The sequence below is a fragment of the Camelina sativa genome, chromosome 15, assembly GCF_030686135.1.
Source record: "Camelina sativa cultivar CO46 ecotype springtype chromosome 15, ASM3068613v1".
In the NCBI taxonomy this organism is placed as follows: domain Eukaryota; kingdom Viridiplantae; phylum Streptophyta; class Magnoliopsida; order Brassicales; family Brassicaceae; genus Camelina; species Camelina sativa.
In genome coordinates, this window is record NC_141894.1 from 31,814,708 (window position 1) to 31,834,004 (window position 19,297).

At 37.3% G+C, this 19,297-nt stretch overlaps 2 protein-coding genes across 2 annotated transcripts; both read left to right on the plus strand.

Annotated features, from left to right (window-relative positions):
• The first annotated feature begins 5,837 nt into the window (after positions 1–5,837).
• Positions 5,838–8,381, plus strand: LOC104747837 (alpha-glucan water dikinase 2-like). The gene is made up of 9 exons (XM_087487494.1): positions 5,838–5,967; positions 6,108–6,165; positions 6,261–6,373; positions 6,454–6,550; positions 6,995–7,128; positions 7,218–7,277; positions 7,542–7,636; positions 7,730–7,845; positions 7,921–8,381. The coding sequence occupies exons 6-9, from the start codon at positions 7,250–7,252 to the stop codon at positions 8,129–8,131; spliced, it is 450 nt and encodes a 149-aa protein (XP_087343620.1). The 5' UTR covers positions 5,838–5,967; positions 6,108–6,165; positions 6,261–6,373; positions 6,454–6,550; positions 6,995–7,128; positions 7,218–7,249; the 3' UTR covers positions 8,132–8,381.
• Positions 8,382–11,100: 2,719 nt separating this feature from the next.
• LOC104747835 (phenylacetaldehyde synthase-like) lies at positions 11,101–19,018 on the plus strand. The gene is made up of 13 exons (XM_010469540.2): positions 11,101–11,259; positions 11,334–11,466; positions 11,707–11,779; positions 16,603–16,833; positions 16,954–17,117; positions 17,200–17,340; positions 17,422–17,481; positions 17,583–17,747; positions 17,837–17,893; positions 17,995–18,059; positions 18,153–18,276; positions 18,361–18,498; positions 18,593–19,018. Coding segments are annotated over exons 1-13 (1,473 nt in total). The 5' UTR covers positions 11,101–11,257; the 3' UTR covers positions 18,713–19,018.
• The last annotated feature ends 279 nt before the right edge of the window (positions 19,019–19,297 follow it).

A 19,297-nucleotide genomic window follows, 5' to 3' on the forward strand; every position in this document is an offset into this window, starting at 1 on the left:
AACGAAAGCACATTTTTTTCTTCCATCAGCGTTTTTCTCACTTATTAACAGATGGATGCAAATCATGTATTTGTATACAATCAATAAATGAGGTGCGTTTGTGTCCAGGGAAAAAAAAACAAAGTTTAGAATATGAGAAAAATATGAACAATCTCTGAAGTCTGAAGTCTCAACATGGCACGTAGGCCTGGGCAAATATACTGAACCCGAAAATCTGAATTGGACCCGACTCGGATTGGTTATGGCTAGTTGGCTACGGGTACCGTTGGAAATGGTACGTCTCCATGAACCATTGGGGTTGACGACCACACGTATTATATTTTGTATGGGTGATCTTTAATAAATAATGGTCTGTTGTGTGTCCAATAAATACCCATGAATAGCCTATTTTTGTTTTGTTGTGTTTCCTTTATTAAATCTGGCCAATTAGTAGTTTTTTCATTTATCTTTTTCCCGTCAAAAACACGGTTTCCTAACCTCTCTCTCGCAGCTATGGTGTTTGGATTCCCTGGTCTCTGATTTGATTTCTGTATTGGGTCTGTTTTGGTTTCGATCTGGTTTTAATGAGGGTGGATCTTGGCTTGAGATCCTTGTGCTTTTTTCCCGGTTGTCTAATTCAAAATCTTTCAGATCTGGGAAAGAGAGAGACGGTTTTCGGGATTCTTTCTCTGGTTTGTTCCCGATTTTTTCCAGATTTCTCGTTGGCATCATGTGTAGGGATAATGGGGAAAATATTCGATCTCAAAATCTTTTTCCATGGGTTTCTTCTACGCGGTGGTTATGACTACGTCTTCTCGCCTTTGTTTCGGTTTGATTGGAGTGATTGGGCTTTATTTCAGGGATTTAGGAGTCTGGTCTTCTGGGATCTGCGGGCAACATCTGCGGGATTCTCAGTTTCCTTTTTGGGCGGCTCAGTGGATTGGTTTCGGGTTCGCGTATCTGGATATCAAGGCTGTTTTTATTGTGGAATTGCGTTTTCTTCTCCTCTTGGGTTTGTAGCAGTTACTGATGGTTTGTTTAGGTCTTCTGAGGCTCATTATAAATTGGTCTCCAGTCCTGTGGATATCCTTCATCCTCTATCGCTTTCTCTCAATTCCTTTTCAAAGTATCAGTGGGTTTCTGTTGGGTGTTCCCGAGTGTTTTGTCTTTTTGGTTTCGGTGGGCTCGTGTTTCTTGCTCTTTCCTTGGAAGTCATGTCTCAGAGTGGGTTGTTGAAAGCGCCTATGAATGGTAGATTTACGTCCTATTAGTTTATGTAATGTGGGATATAAGATTATTTCAAAAATATTGTGCCAGCGTTTGAAGAGGGTTTTACCGGGCCTTATCTCTGAGACTCAATCGGCCTTTGTCCCCGGACGGCTGATTTCAGATAATATACTGATTGCTCAGGAGATGTTTCACGGGTTACGTACAAACCCGTCTTGTAAAGGGAAATTTATGGCGATTAAAACCGATATGAGTAAGGCATATGATAGGGTTGAGTGGGCTTTTGTTGAGGAGATCCTTCGGAAAATGGGGTTTGCGGAAACATGGATTTCTTGGATTATGTTCTGTGTCACTTCGGTTGAGTACAGAGTTCTTTTGAATGGCCAACCAAATGGATTGATAGTCCCGGAGAGGGGTTTACGCCAGGGAGATCCTTTATCTCCTTATTTATTTATTTTATGCACGGAAGTTTTAGTAGCTAATATCCGGAAAGCGGAGATGGATAAACTTATTACAGGGATAAAAGTAGCGAATAAATGCCCGCCAATAACGCACTTGTTGTTCGCAGATGATAGTCTATTTTTCTGCAAGGTTGATAAGGATCAATGTAAGGTTATTTTGGATATCTTAAAACAGTACGAATCGGTTTCGGGACAGCAAATAAATTTTGCAAAATCTTCATTACAGTTTGGTCACAAGGTTGATGAGGTTACAAAAGCAGAGATGCAGGGGGTCCTTGGGATTACAAATTTGGGTGGCATGGGCTCATATCTCGGTTTACCGGAGAGTTTGGGTGGGGCTAAAACGAAGGTTTTCGCCTTTGTCCGGGATAGGATGCAGAGTAGGACGAATGGTTGGACAGCAAAACTGCTTTCAAAAGGGGGAAGGGAGGTGATGATAAAATCGGTGGCGACTGCTGTTCCAACGTTTGTGATGTCTTGTTTTCGATTACCGAAGACAATTACATCCAAACTCACGAGTGCAGTGGCTAACTTTTGGTGGAGCTCTAATGGTCAGACGGGAGGCATGCATTGGCTTGCTTGGGACAAATTATGTGTTAGTAAGCAGTTGGGAGGGCTAGGATTCAGGAACATAGACGATTTTAACTCGGCTCTGTTGGCAAAACAATTATGGCGACTGATTGAGGTTCCGGACTCACTCTTTGCTAGGGTTTTTAAAAGTAGGTACTATAGGAATACTCACCCCCTGGATCCAATTCGGTCTTATTCTCCTTCGTATGGGTGGAGGAGTATTTGTTCCGCTCGCTCTCTGGTATACAAAGGACTTATTAAAAGGGTTGGCACCGGGGAATCCATCTCAGTATGGAATGACCCCTGGATACCAGCTCAATTCCCGAGACCAGCTTTATGCACGGGCCCGCATATGGACCCCAATCTAACCGTGACTCAATTAATTGATCGTCAAACAAATACTTGGCGTTTGGACTTGCTCAATGAGCTTTTCGATCCGACGGATGTTGAATTGATAAGGGCGATACCTTTACGTAGCATTCAAAATGCTGACCAGTTAGGTTGGCATTTTACAAAAACGGGAAAGTATACGGTGAAGTCTGGTTATCACTTGGCCCGTCAGGAAGTTCCTCGGACTTTTCAGGCTTCTGGATGTGGTCCAGAGATTACTTCCCTACTGGCTAGTGTTTGGAGGGTTCCTTGTTCACCAAAAATTCAACATTTTATGTGGCAAGTCTTATCAGGGTGTATCCCGGTGGCGGCGAATTTGGCACGGCGGGGCATTGCGTGCGATCCGGGATGTGTCCGGTGTGGTGCTGAGGAGGAAACAATAAATCATGCCATTTTTGTTTGTCCTCCAGCTCGCCAGGTTTGGGCTCTAGCACATGTACCGGTGGGGCCGAACTCTTTCCCCACGGAGTCCGTGTTTGCAAATGTTGATCATTTTTTGGGTCAAAATAATCCAGCATCTCAGGTTTCAACGTTTCCCTGGCTTATGTGGTATATTTGGAAAGCTCGGAATGCACGGGTCTATGAAAATATTGACGAGCGGCCCGAGGAAATTGTTTTGGTCGCGGAAGGTGAGGCTATGACATGGCAACAGGCGCAGGTGGAGGGTGATATTATGGTTTTGACCTCAGCCGTAAACGCACCAGAGCCCGGTCAGAGGAGGCCCGCCGTAAATCTTCCAACATCTTTTACGGGGTATCGCTGTTTCGTAGATGGATCTTGGAAACCGAGTGACCCGCTTGCTGGTGCAGGATGGGTTTGTTCATCGGTCCAGGACCCAACGCTGATAAAAGGAGCTACTAATTTTCGACGAAGTCTCTCTCCCTTGCATGCTGAAGTAGAAGCTTTCATTTGGGCAATGCGGTGTATGATCGGACATGACTTCAGAGATGTGGCGTTCTACACAGACTGTTCAGACTTGGTGAAGATGGTGTCTTCTCCTTCGGACTGGCCAGCTTTCTCGGCGTACCTAGACGACATCAAGGTAGACAGGACAGAATTCTCGACTTTCTCCCTATCTTTTATTTCTAGAAACGCAAATGTAAGTGCGGACTCTCTGGCACGCCAAGCGCGTACCTCTCCGCATCATGTTTTGTATGTAAACAATTTTCCACCAAATTGGCTCGTTTGAGCTAATCTTTTGTTGACAAAAAAAAAATAATAATAATAATTTTCTGCAAAAATGTGAATCTGCAATTTTTTTACAAAAATGTGAAGCTGCAATTTCTTTGTAAAAATATATTTCATTATATCCCTACTATTATTTTGAAACACAGTTTATGGACTAAACCTTCGTTTTGTAAGAAATTACAAGGGTATGTCATTGGAGATATGACCAAATATTCGAATTTTTTAAAGGGTAACGACGAAATTTCACACCCCCTCTAAACGGATAAACACGCGGATCCTTTTGACCCGTTTATGTTAATTTCGGATCCTCTTATTTAATCGTGACCGTTGATTCATTTTAATCGTGTCCGTCGATTTAAAAGACCTAAAAAGGTATTTCTCTCTCTATGCTCTTTGTCGCCGTCAATGACTTACACAAAACTTTTTTCTTTAGGCTCTCCTCTCTCGCCGTCTCTCCCAAATGGATTTTTTTCTTTTTCTTTTTGTCGACAAAGTCGAAGAGATGTAGTCATGTAGAGGAAGAGAAGAAGGCAAAGATTTCATGGCTAAGGTTTTTGTTTCTCTTTGAACTAAATTTACATTTTAAGTCTATGTTTGATGAGTAAATTTCAAGTACATCGCCGTCTCTCCCAAATGGATTAAAATTTTTTTTTTCTTTTTTGTCGACGAACTCGAAGAGATGCAGAGGAAGAGAAGAAGGAAAAGAATTTCCATTATGATATGATAAGGTTTTAGTTTCTTTTCTCTTTTAATTAAGTTTATATTTTAAGTATATGTTTGATGATTAAAACCAAGTTTAATTGGAATTTGGTTTCTGAATCTTGATGTGTAGTGGTTTTGGATTCTTCTCTGGTCATCAGCTCGATTTTGAGATGATAAACTCAAATCTCTGATGTGTCTGCAATTTATAGGGTTTTAACTATAGTTTTTAGGTTTGTTTTGAGTCTTTTCCTAGGTCCAAGTGTGCTTTTAGAGTCCTTTTAGTCCTTTGTGAGTCTTTACAGGTTCTAGGTGACTTTGGAAGGAATCTGAGCGTTTTGGGGATGAAAACATGCATCTGGAGCTAATTGGTTGAAGACCGATTCGGGCTAGTAAGCAGATGGAGTGAAAGCAGAAAAACCTTCCGGATCGACTGATCCTCGCAAGATCGACCATTCCCGTCCCCGACGCAACTTTTCCTTATTTATTTTAAACCGACTTTTAGGGTTTTATTTTGATATTTAAGTTAGAGGCACGGCCTCCAGAGACATAAGCTTTATTTTTCTGAGACTATTTTGTATTGAGAGCAAAGGGAGAAGATCTCTAATCCTTCTTGACACTTTGGAGAAGATTTCTAAACCCTATTTTCTATTCTTTTGCAATTCAATTATGTTTTCTTCATTATTGATTTACTATTTCTGCTTTTCCATGTCTGAGTAGTTTCACTGTTGGGTTTAGGGTTTCAGAAAGGGGTTTTATGATTTATTGATGCTAGATTTGTTAGATTAGGGATTGATCTTATTGTTCTTCATCTATAGTTGTTCTTAATGCTTAAGCTAGATTGATCACCTAGATTAAGATCTTAGGTTTAATTCATCGGGGCACCAAAAGTGTTGTTGAGTTGCTTGAAAAGAACATAGGTGAGCAAGGTGATCCTTAGCCAACGACAGTTGAAGTTGAGGCACCTTGTGAACATAATCAAACTTGAACTTATTGCTTGCTAGGATTGTTTAGATTCAAACGATGGTTTAGAGTTTTATCGATTCCTTGCATAGATAGCTAATGCTGGGACAGTAGGTTAGTTTTACATTCGAGATTTGAGTTCAAGAACGGTGTTTAATGCTATCCCAATTTATCATCTAATTTCGTGGTCATGTCCCCTAACTGATTCCCTGCGCCCAATATTTCCTTTTTGATTTAAAGCAACTTATTTACTTTCCGTTTCCGATTCGTTACATTATTCACAAACTTCCTCCTTTGTTTTAGCTATATTTAATGTACATAATTTCATAGTGCAATTGTTTGGTCTCTGTGGATTCGATCCTGAAGTGTTACAACGATACCACTAGATCGTGGTGGAGTACACATTAGGTTTTAATTGACCTGTAGATCAATCTCATAAATCGTCAATGACTTAACCTCAAAAATCTGTCCAATTCATCTCTCCGATCAAGTAAGCTCGATTGTTTTCTTTTTAATCTGAATCGATTTGTGTAAGATGCTCTTCTGATGGGTTCTCTGGTTTTAAATGTTTTTTTTTTTCTTTTGGATTCATGATATGATCTTTAACCTTTTATTTGTATGTGAACTCAGGATGTATTCAATCAGGGAATCATCAAGGCGATCTAGGAGAACGAAGCAAGAGTACTTGGTATATCTTGAACCTCTGCTAAGGTTAACACAAATAGTTGGTTTGATGATTTGAATCGTATATTTTGTTATGATGACCTTGTGTTTTCTACAAAGTTGATTCTTTGAAAGGGGATATCTGGATATTGTACAAGCAGCTCATTATAGACACAACACAACACAACAGTTTCGTAGTGAGCTAGAACAAATAACAGAGTTCTCAAATCAAGGTATCATCGATCAGACGATCACATGCTCTCTCACTTTGTGAAAGTCAGAACTGGAATGTGCTAAGTTAATTAACTTACAGGTGAAAGTGCAAAGCTGCCAGAGATTGAGGTTGTGTATGTGTGTGATCTGGGATGGACTCCTTAGACTAAGCAGGCGACTAAATCACTGATTCACAGGTAGATTAATCTCATACACTCATCGTATGTTATAGACTTGACTCCTAGGTTTGGTTGGTATACTTAAGTTTGGTCTCACTTTTCATGATTTTTTAGTTATATACTTAGACAAGAATAATTACAAGTGTTGCAAAAGTATCATGAACTGGCTGTGTGGTGGAGGAGCCATGGTGATGACTTTTCTAGGGATCCCAACTTGCTCAACCAAGAGAACACCAGTTGGTCGGTCGGGTGCTTCTTACCTATCATAAGTACATTTGCCTGGTCCCTTTGGTTGATCCTTTAGGTTCTGATTAATTAAATTTGGAGTCTAAAGTTGCAGGTTTGGTTTGTTCAAGTTATCGATTGCATGCTTTATTTAAGTAATTGTAGAATTTGGTTATATAAGTTGTCTGTTTTGATTCTAATGTATAATGGTTATTAATTATCACTTAACGCATGCAGAAAGACGGTACATAGAGCAGAAACAGAGATTGGACGTGCGGAAGCTACCTACATAAGAAAAGAAGTCTCACAGTAACATGTGTAAGGAGGGTTTGGGCATGAGAAAATGAACAGGAGTGAAGATTCGTAGGGAGGTATGTGAGAACCAATTCAATGTTGCTAAAAATTAATAAAGTATTATTTCTAAAAATTAATAAAGTCTCTTTCTTGGTATTGTTCCTAGAAATTGGACTGAGTTTTGAATGGAATTGGTCCATGTCTGCAAAATGTCGAGCTCCCAAAGGTTAGTCTCCTGCAAAGGGAATAATCATTTTTTTGTATACTCTCTTTCATCAGATTTTATTTTTTTGTATTCTTTTTTCTAACTAACAGTAGCAAGAATCAAGGTTTGATGACATCTTAAATGTGTTTCTAATCTGAATCAGTACATCATTTGTTTCTATTAAGATCTTAGTTGTTGGGTAAGTTGAGGTAGAAAAAAGAACTTGCTCCATATTTAAAAATTTTGGGTAAAAAACCAATGATCAGAAACCTGTGTGTTTCTCAGGTTGTGAAGGGTCTGGGAGAGACCTTGGTTGGAGCATATTTTCAGGACGAGCAATGAGCTTCATCACCAAAAATACTTACATTGAGTCTCCAACAGTAAGAAACAAAAAGATTGTATTTATCTCTTAAGTTTCAGTTATAAATGAATAGAATTTTAACAAAGTGAGTGGTAAATTTTGGGTTGTACAGATGATCAGCTACCCAAGTAAGAGGATAGCTCTGTATTCTAAACCCTCAATCATATTCTGGTCAGACTCAAACGATGAGGATCTCGAGGGAAACGCAGGGGCTGGACTTTACGACAGGTTTGTTTATGTGCGTTTCTCTATTTTCAGTCTTTTTTCGGAACTCAAAAGCTGAAAAGGGTGTAATTGCTGCAGTGTGATAATGGATGAAGCGGAGGAAGTGGTGGTGGATTACTCAAGGGAGCCACTAATAGTGGACAAAGACAAAGCCTTTCAAATGCGCCTGTTCTCAACAATTGTAGAAGCTGGAAATGTGATAGAGACGCTCTATGGTTCTCCTCAAGACATGGAAGGTGTTGTCAAAGGTGGCCATATTTACATCGTCCAAGCTAGACCTCAAGTTTAAGCTCTCACTTGCTATTTCTGCGTCCCATTCCCTAAGTTTTCAAACAAATCTTATAATTACACTCCTGATACAAACATTGACTCATAATAAATCAGTATGTTGAAAAATCACGATTGTGTGGGGTTGTATGTGATGTAATCTTTAAAACGAATTGACTCATACTGTTTATTTTCAAACAGGTATATATGTCTTATGGCTATTTTATTAATAATTCAATTTTTTAATCTTGAAAATTAATTTTAGAAACAAATTCGCATTTTATGGGATTTTGAAGATTTTGTAGTTAAGGAAATATATAATAATTTATTCTTAAACACAATTTTTTCATACATTATGGGAATCAAGAATCAAAGAATTTTCTTTTGACTAACAAACATTAATTAGATATTTTCAACCATATATTCTGAAAAATATAGATATGGATAGTTTCAACATTTAAATATAAAATATAAATATTCCTAAAATAAATCTTATAAGTTTTGCAAATAACAGATTCATATTAAAAAAGAAATATGACAATAAAGGATTACTTTAAGATGGATATTTGGAGAATTTTGTATATTATTGAAAATATTTTGAAAGTTTTTGAGAATTTCTTACCCAATTTTTTTTAATAAATATTGCCTAAAAGCTAATTATTTAAAAGAGAACAGTTATGGTACACACAATTTTTGGCAGTGTGAAATGGCCAGGACGGGACAGGACGGAAAGGAACGGTGAGAACAGGACAATGTGGCATGTAAAGAACCACTTTAAGATGGGTATTTTGAGAGTTTGTGTATTTTGAAAATATTTTGAGAATTTTTGAGAATTATGATCTACAAACTATATATAAATTAAATATTCAGATAAAGATTTTATGTACTTCGTCTACATTTTTTAGCCAAACTTTTTTCAAAAATATTGTCTAATGGGAAATTATTTAAGAGAGTAAATTTATGGGAATAAAATTAAGGACAGCACCATACACGACATGTTTCCCGTTTCAAAATAGATACATGTAAGGTATGCCTTTGTTCTAAGGATTAAAACTGAAAGACTGATTCGAGAATTCCATAGAACTCTAGGAATTTTTTTGTATGGTGCGAAGAAGTTGTAAAAAAAGGTTAACTATGTTATATGTAAAGAACTACTTTGCGACGGGTATTTTGAGAATTTTGGGTATTTTTAAAAATATTCTGAGAGCTTTTAGAAATTAGAATTTCAACTAACTATATAAATTAAACATTCAAATAGAGAATACATGTATTTCATCTAAATTTTTTAGCCAAAATTTATTAATAACATTATTATATGGGTAATTGTTTAAAAGAGAATGGTTATGGGACATAAAAACTCTAACGGGATGGTTCGGGACATGACGGAATGGGATGGGACCGAACGAGATTTAATACCCCGTAACAAAATTACTTTAACATTTTCAACAAACACACAGACTATGCTTGATTATTAAGGATGTATTGCAAAAAGTTGTATATTTTCCAGCTGATGATGATGATGATGATGATGATCATGTTTATTTTTGGTACGGGTTGCAGTATTTGAAATATACACAAAAATTTTAACAACACCATAAAAGAGTGGCTAACTAATTTTTATGGAAAATACTAATAATATACAATTAAAGTTTTATATTTTTTTAAAAAGTGTATAATTTGACGGAATATATGTTTTACCAGTGTTTTTGAAGTAATTTAATTTACTACTTAAGTACATATACTTAAAGAAATGATAATTGAATTTTGAGAAAAATTCCTGTATATTTATGGTATTAAGACAAGAAATAGTATGTGTAAACTGAAACAGGTAATTCAAATAGTAAAAATCAATATATTGAACAATTTTTTTTTAAAAAAGGGAAAGAAATTTTAGATAAAAGTATAAAATCAAAAAAATATTGGTAGAAAAATTCAAGTGTCAAGGTTTCACTAATTTGGATAAGAATTTACTATGCAACAGTTAATTAACCACTTTGGAATGGACACTTTGAAATTTTGGTATTTTTGAAAACAGTTATATATTTTTTTTAAACTATAATTATTTGGATAGTTTCAACTAACTAACAAAAAAATATTCAACGAGAAATTTGGTATCCCATCTAATTTCTTACCCAATCTCTTTTAATAAACATTATCTAATGGATAATTATTTAAAAGAGAACAAAGAGAAAAAATAGCCGGATGGATATGGGACGAGACGAGACGATGGGATGAGACAAGACGAGACGAGAGAAGATGGGTTGGAACATGTGGAGATGGGACGGGATGGGACGTGCATTCCCGTTCTAAAGTAAATGTAATTCTTAGTCATTTTACGAATTTAAAATTTATATGAAATATTTGTCCCGTGCTGTAGCACGGGTTACTACCTAGTTCACATTAATTCTCAAACACTAATCATTCTTTTATTTTAATTTCCCAATATTAGTTATTTGTGTTTCACTATAAATTTATTTGTTTGATTTTTGAATTCAATAATTATTTATGGTTTCTCATTATATTAATCATGTTCAAGTTTTTCATATTTTTTTATAAATATAGTTTTTTGGTGTCTTTATACTCTTTTATAATATATATTACATTAATTTGATATTTTTTTTTTGTCAACAATTTGATAATTTTTTTATTTAACCATTGTTGTTTTCCGCTGATTAATCAGTCACAAAACTCCAACAATCACACATGTTTTTAACCGCTCTAAACCAGTCGTTCACAATTATTAATGTTTGAAACCACAATTGCCTGCTTACAAACTCCCGCAACCACTGCGTATAAGAGCCTTATTTATTTAAGTGATTCCTTAATACAATTTCATATCTTTTTTTGGTAGTAAGTAATTTGCATTGGTCTGAACGTTCTTATGTATAATCAAATTTCTCATTTATTATTGTCCATTCAATTGATAAAGATTTTGGTGGTTAGGTTACAATAATAAATACCTGGCGAGTATGTGACTCGTTTTTTTTCTTCATGGAAAATCTTTATAGAATTGTCTTAATACAACTTGCATACGTTTTAAAGTCTGGTCCTATAAATAAGTATCTTACTCCAATTGAAACCTAACAACAATTCAGAAAGCTCTTGAGGCATAAACCACCAGTCCAAAACGACGCAAGACAAAAACAAAATGTGAGTCACTAAATGAATAACGTTTTCTCATGTTTTCAGACGACACTTGTCTTATTTTTTGGTTTTTTCTTCAGGGGAAATGAAAGCAGGAACGTGTTGAAGCCGATGGACTCAGAGCAACTCAGAGAATACGGACATCGACTGATCGATTTCATTGCCGATTATTACAAAACCATCGAAAGTTTCCCTGTTCTTAGCCAAGTTCAGGTCATATCTACTTGTTTTCCTCTTATCCTTCGATGAGTTCCAATCTAGTAGCTTAATTAATCTTCACATTGTATCATGTTACAACAACAAACAAGTTCTTTAGCCAACAAACCAAATCTTCACATTGGTCTTGTTTGAAGTGAAAGTGGAGACTATACCAAGTTTTTCTTTGTGTGTGATTCAAAACTCTCTGGTTTCATTTGTTCACAATTGTTGATTATATTACTTGTATCGATGCAGCCAGGCTATCTTCATAAGCTTTTGCCTGATATCGCACCAGACCACCCTGAAACGATGGACCAAGTTCTTGATGGTGAGATAACTGAATTCCCCCTTATTGATCAATATTAAGAGTTTAAGATTGAATATAAAGAACACCTTTCTTTATTACTTAAGAAAACTTCCTCAAAAATTTAAGCCTCTCCAATCTCTCTCACAACTCATAAGTTATGTCACAACCTGACATCTCCTTATATATAAAACTTTTAGTCCTAATCCTATTAGGAAAACACGTTGTGCTTAGATAACCCCTAAACACTATGATCCTTATCTCTTAACCATTGCCCGGTTGGATAAGGATTGCCACATTCTCTTAAGTTGACTTCATGCTTAAGCCAACATTCTCCCCTCTAAGCTTGAAGTCTCTTACTCCAATCAACTCTCGCATTTCCTTGAATTTTATTCTCCCAAGAGGCGTTGTCAAGATATCCGCCTTTTTCTTCTCACTAGAAACATGTTCGACCTCTACTTGTCCATTCTCTACACACTCTCTAATAAAATGATACCGAGTGTGTATATGCTTACTGCGTCCATGAAATACTGGATTCTTCGAGAGAGCAATTGCAGACTGATTATCTATTCGAATGACAACCTTCTCACATGCCAACATTGTAATCTCACTAAGCAACTCTTGGAGCCAGATTGCTTGTCTCACTGCCTCGGTTGCAGCCATGAATTCAGCCTCACAAGAAGATAAAGCTACCGTGTCCTGTTTCTGAGAACACCAAGTAATTAGACTGCCACCAAGATAAAACACATGCCCGGTTGTGCTCCTTCCATCATCAGGATCCACATTGTGACTGCTGTCACTATAGCCAACCAACCTCAAATTTCCCACAGAAGAGCGCTTAAATGTCAATCCCATTGTAGTAGTGCCTCGTAGATACCTAAGACATTGCTTCAACGCAGCTCCATGAGACTCTTTTGGAGCCTGCATATATCGACTTAAGACACCCACACAATAGGATAGATCAGGTCGTGTGTGGAGCAAATATCGTAAAAAACCTACAATCCTCCTGTAATTAGTTCCATCAATATTTTTCTCCTTATCTTCTTTAGACAACTTAATACCATCTTCTATCGGCGTTTCTACCGAGTTACAGTCTTTCATACCGGTTTCTTCTAGGATTCTTAATGCATAACGTTCTTGACTCAGTGTTTCCATCATGACGTTGACAAACTTCAATGCCTAGATAGTAGTCAGCTTACTGAGATCACTCATCTCAAACTGCAGAGACATCTCCTTTTTAAAACTCTCGATGACCAATGTGCTTGTTCCAGAAACAAATATATCATCGATATAAACTGCAACAAGAAGAATCTCTTGATTCACCTTTTTCCAGAAGACCGATGGCTCCTTAGAACACTTTCTAAATCAGAGCTCCTTGAGAACTTGATTAAGCTTCTCATTCCAAGCTCTCGGAGCTTGTTTTAGACCATACAGAGCTTTGTGAAGCTTGTATACTTTATCCTCGCTCCCTTCTACAGTGAAACCATCAGGTTGTGAGACGTAAACTGTCTCTTCCAATTCTCCATTAAGAAACGCTGTTTTGACGTCTAGGTGATGAATCTCCCATCCTCTTGATGCAGCAAGACTTATAAGCAAGCGAATTGTCTCTATTCGCGCAACTGGTGCAAACACATCTTCAAAATCAATTTCATATCTCTGAACATACCCTTTTGCCACTAGCCTAGCCTTATACTTATGCTTCCATCAGAATTCCTTTTGAGCTTAAACACCCACTTCAAGCCTATAGCCTTGGCTCCATGTGGCAACTCAACTAGACTCCAAGTATGATTCTTTGTGATTGAATTCATCTCTTCCTCACATGCTGCTAACCATTTCTTTGACTCTCTCGCTTCATAAAAATCTCTAGGATCATTATCCACACACATTAATAGCTGCTCTCCTTCGATTTCTGCTAGTAATATGTAATCATTGAGATACTTTGGTCTGGTAATTAATCTCGATGATCTTCTCAACACTAGTTGACCTTCATTAGCTTCATTCCCCTCATGTTTGAATTCTTCATCATCATAGTTAGACTCTGTATCCTCCGGCTCACTGCTTTGATTCTCGAGTTATGCATCATTCTCCTCTGTTTTGGGTTGTTCTATAGTATCAATGCTTTGATCATCTCCTCTGATTCCATGATTTCCAAACACTCCAAACTTTATTTCGAAATTTCCAGCTCTGCTCTGTTCTTGAGTACTCGTCTTCCACAACCATCCTTATGTTTCATCAAATACGACATCACGACTTATCACTATTCTCTGAGTTATCGGATCTAACAACCGATAAGATTTTGTTCCGGGCTCTACTCCTAAATGCACCAACCTTCTAGACCTGTCATCAAGCTTCTTGAGATGTGACGTGTCCACCTATGCATAACCAATGCATCCAAAAATCCGAAGGTGCTCAACACTTGGTTTCTTGTGACGAAACAGTTCATATGGTGTTCTGTCTTTCACAGCTCTTGTAGCAATTCGATTAAGGAGATAAGTCGAGTGTCTCACTGCTTCTCCCCATAGATGATTTGGAATGCTCATATGCTTCATGATGCTCCTATTCATTTCCATGAGTGTTCGGTTTCTTCTTTCTACAACCCCGTTCTGCTGCGGTGAGTAAGGAGCGGTAAGGTGTCGTGTTATACCTGAGCTTTCATAGTAGGAATTAAACTCAAGTGACGTGAACTCTCCTCCCCTGTCTCTTCTAAAGGTTTTAATCCTTTCTACTGACTTTTGCTCTACAACAGACTTGAATTTCTGAAATTTTGAGAACGCATCACTCTTCTCCTTTAGTAGTATTGTCAATAAGAACAAATAAATAACGGTTCCCAGCTGCTGTGCTAGGTGTAATTGGACCGCATAAATCTCCATGAACTAACTCAAGTGGTTTTGTTGCACGAAACAGAGTTGCTTTGGGAAAGGATTTTCTTGCCTGTTTACCTAGAAGACATGAGTTGCAGACTTCCTTCTCTATTTTTACCTTTGGGACTCCTGTAACAATTTCTCTTTGCAGCATTGACTTCATTGTTTCAGGGTTTATATGTCCCAAGCGCGCATGTCATCTGTTACACTCGCTCAAGACGGTTAGATTTAGACATGTGGTGTCTTTTATGTCCATACGAACCTTATATAATCGATTCCTCGACCTGGTAGTCTTGACAACTAGCTTTCCACCATTATCATGCATAGTTAGATCTTCTCCTCGCATTTGTACATCAAATCTGACTTCAGTTGCCTGTCCCAGACTAATAATGTTGCTCTTTAAGTCTGGGATATAATACACACTAGACATTGTCCTTGCTTCCCCATTCATATCAATGAACTCAATGGAACCTTTTCCTTTTATGTATACTCTTGAATCATAACTGAATCTAACCTTCCCTGTAATGGTGCTATCCAACGAGGTGAAGTATCTGCAATCTCCAGTCATGTGATTACTTGCCCCATTGTCAAGATACCACACGTTATCTTCTATAGCATTTGTTTCATACTTCTTTGGATCGACCTTCTTCTCATTCAAAAACACAATCTCATGCATCATGAGCTCATCTGCATCTTCGCTGTCCTTTGTGTCTGTTTCAAGAGTCTCTTGTAATTTAAGCAGTCTATCCGGACACTCTGCTGCCTAATGGCCAAGTTTGTCACACCGGAAACACTCAACTTTCGACAAGTCTCTTGTTCCATTGAACCTTCCACGTCCTCTTCCCCTGAAGCGTCCTCCGCGACCTCTGCCTCGATATCCTCCATAGTATCCTCCATTGAAGTCATGATTTGCTTCATAACGGTTTGGTTGTGGTGCTTGAGGCTCCGAGTTTGTGTACATTAGTTTACTATGATCCTCGAGCACCTCTTCTTCTTCTGCCATACGTTCTTGGTAAGCTTTCGAGCGTCCCACGATATCATCAAAACTTGTTTGATTAAGATCCAGAACTTGCTCTAGGGAAGCTACTATGTATATATACTTCTTGCGAGGGAGGCACTTGAGAAACTTTTTGACAAGTTTCGATTCCTCAATATCTTCTCCTAGAGCAGCGGATTTGGACAAGATAGCAGATAGGTTTCCGGCCAAGTCATCAATGGTTTCTGTGTCCTTCATTCTAAGTCGATTGAACTCTACCATCAAGGTCTGCAATCTAGCTTCTTTAACCCGCTCTGCTCCTACATGTCTGGATTTTATGGCATCCAATACTTTCTTTGTTGTGTCTAGTTCTCCGACTTGTAGTATTAAGGTCTCAAGAATTGATTGAAATAGCAGCGCCATGGCAAGATCATTCATGTCTTCGTTTTCCTCGTCTGTTTCTATAATATCCCATGCTTTGTTAACTCTCAGAAGTATCCTCATGCGCATAGCCCAGACTGTGTAGTTGCTAGCGTTTAGCATCGGACACTTGATGGAGGATGGTCCTCCTCTGTCTTTTTGCTTGCTTGTCCCTGTTTCAACATCATCATTCTTTACCATCGTAACTTACCAGCTCTGATACCAAATATAGATCAATATTAAGAGTTTAAGATTGACTATAAAGAACACTTTCTTTATTACTTAAGAAAACTTCCTCAAAAACTTAAGCCTCTCCAATCTCTCTCACAACTCATAAGTTATGTCACAACCTGACATCTCCTTATATATAAAACTTTTAGTCCTAATCCTATTAGGAAAACACGTTGTGCTTAGATAACCCCTAAACACTATGATCCTTATCTCTTAACCATTGCCCGGTTGGATAAGGATTGCCACATTAATTCTCTTAAGTTGACTTCATGCTTAAGCCAACACCCCATACATGGTTTTGGTTGAGAGTAGTACGTAGATAAGTCTAAGCTTGATTTGGTTTGAGTTTCTTTTGGCAGATGTTCGGGCGAAGATATTGCCTGGAGTTACACATTGGCAAAGCCCGAGTTTCTTTGCTTATTACCCTGCCAACAGCAGTGTTGCCGGGTTCTTGGGTGAAATGTTGAGTGCTGGTCTTGGAATTATGGGTTTTAGTTGGATAACTTCTCCAGCTGCCACCGAGCTTGAGATGATCGTTCTTGATTGGCTTGCAAAACTTCTCAACCTACCCGAGCAGTTTCTATCCAAAGGTACTTGATAGCTATAATTATACATACAAATTAAGCTTGTTTGCTTATATTTATATATATATATATATATATATATATATATATAAGACCTAATAAGTGTGGGCTTGAGTTGTATTGTAGGAAATGGAGGTGGAGTAATACAAGGGTCAAGTAGTGAAGCTATTCTTGTTGTTCTGATTGCTGCACGCAACAAGGTTTTAAGAAACGTTAGGCAAAACGCGCTTGAGAAGCTTGTTGTCTACTCCTCTGACCAGACTCATTCAGCGTTTCAAAAGACCTGCCAGGTGAAATTTTTCAGATTTGTAGTACTCAAAAGAAATTTTTGTAACACGAAGCTAACTTATTTCTATATTCTATTGTTGACAGATCGTTGGAATCCATCCTGAGAACTGCAGGGTTCTTGAAACCGACGCATCTACAAATTACGCTCTGCGTCCAGGATTGCTTCAAGAAGCTGTTTCTCAAGATCTTGAAGCTGGATTGATTCCATTCTTCTTATGTGCTACTGTAAGAAGTAGTGCATGTTAATTACTTGCCCTCTTGATACTTGAAGCATGTCCTCTGAAATATACATTTGTTATATTCCAGGTTGGAACCACTTCTTCAGCCGCCACTGATCCATTGGCTGAATTGGGAAAGATCGCTAACGTTAGTTATTTTCACATTATTTCAAACAAGCTGCTTCATTGAGACGACTAATTATGGCATATATATAGAACTGATACTATTTCTCTTGCTACGTTTCTCAGAGCAATGACATGTGGTTTCACGTAGATGCAGCTTATGCTGAAAGTGCTTGTATATGTCCAGAGTACCGACAATACATCGACGGTGTGGAAACTACAGACTCTTTTAGCATGAGTGCTCACAAATGGTTCCTTACTAATTTCGATTGTTCACTACTTTGGGTGAAGGTATATATATAGTTGCACTTTTAATCTCACCTTTCTCCTTTCTTTCTATCTTCGTGTACATAAGAAAATAATTAATAGTTGGAAAACAGGATCAAGATTCTCTCACTGAAGCTCTTTCAACAAATCCCGAGTATCTCAAAAACAAGGTATACAAGAAATATTTGGTTACCACAAATCTTTCTTATTTGAGTCTATGAGATTAATTAATCGTCTTGTTATACTCTTAATTTAAATTTTATTTGGCTAGGCCTCTCAGGCAAACTTGGTTGTTGATTTCAAAGATTGGCAAATCCCTCTAGGACGAAGTTTCAGGTTCTTTGCTTTCAGATATATTTAAATTTAAAGTCTTGTTAGAAGATCATTTTGCATATATATAATCTGTGTTTTGTTTTTTATTATTGACAGATCATTGAAACTATGGATGGTTTTACGGCTCTATGGATCTGAGGCCTTGAAGAATTATATAAGAAACCATATCAAACTCGCTAAAGATTTCGAACAACTTGTTTCTGAAGATCCTAACTTTGAGGTAACTGTTAAAATCTCTAAAACTCTTTAATTAGAAAAATATTTTAGTAAGAAAAGGTGAATAAGTAATTATTCTCGTTTGCAGATTGTCACACCTCGGATCTTTTCTCTTGTCTGTTTCCGCCTTGTGCCTGCGAAAAACGATGAAAAGAAGTGTAATAACCGAAACCGCAAACTCCTAGACGCAGTGAACTCTTCAGGGAAGCTCTTCATTTCTCACACGGTAAGTGACTAGTCTTTCTTCGTGTTCCTAATCTAGCTAAATAATGTTGTTAATTAATCAATTTAAAAATGTATTTGCGTTACTTGGGAAACAGGCTTTGTCGGGAAAAATCGTACTACGTTGCGCCATAGGAGCACCATTGACGGAGGAGAAGCACGTGAAGGAGGCGTGGAAGGTTATTCAGGATGAAGCATCTTTCTTGCTTCACAAGTAAATATAAGATAATTAAAAAACAATCTCTGAGTAATAAATCGGGTTTTGCCAACAAACCAGAGCATTTGAGTTGGGTTGGGTTTGGTTTGGTTTAATCTGATTTAATATTAAATTTATAAAAAAATAAAACAAAACTTGCTAAAGTCAGAGACTTATCACCTTTGGTTTGATTTCTGTAAACAAACTTTAGTAAGGTAGTCTTGTGTGATTGTGTGTATTTTATCCTCTTTATTTATTGTATCTTTATCTATTTTATTTGTATCTATTGTGGTTAATGTAAGCAGTGGAAATATTGTTAGACGTTTTATACCATGCGAGAAAATAAAGAACAAATCAATTTGAAAAATTACACATAAATCCCATGTAAACTGGTAATATTGCATTTTATATCTTTATCAAGTGAGTAGCTGTCAACACCACAAGTCGCATAGTTTGAAAACAGCTATATTTGATACATATCGGCTAAAAGCACAACATTACTGTATTTGGCTATGAAATAGACAAAAGAAACGGATTGCATCTGTTTGTCTGTCTTAAAAAAGTTCCACCATTTATTAGAAAATAAATAAATAATTTGAATCACTAT

Excerpts from the sequence above, each read along its gene's own strand:
- LOC104747837 (XM_087487494.1), top strand. The coding sequence starts at position 7,250 with ATGTCTGCAAAATGTCGAGCTCCCAAAG. Across the intron at positions 7,637-7,729 it reads CTTACATTGAGTCTCCAACA|ATGATCAGCTACCCAAGTAA; the intron begins GTAAGAAACAAA and ends TGGGTTGTACAG. Across the intron at positions 7,846-7,920 it reads GGGGCTGGACTTTACGACAG|TGTGATAATGGATGAAGCGG; the intron begins GTTTGTTTATGT and ends TAATTGCTGCAG.
- LOC104747835 (XM_010469540.2), top strand. Across the intron at positions 17,341-17,421 it reads CATTCTTCTTATGTGCTACT|GTTGGAACCACTTCTTCAGC; the intron begins GTAAGAAGTAGT and ends GTTATATTCCAG. Across the intron at positions 17,748-17,836 it reads GTTCACTACTTTGGGTGAAG|GATCAAGATTCTCTCACTGA; the intron begins GTATATATATAG and ends GTTGGAAAACAG.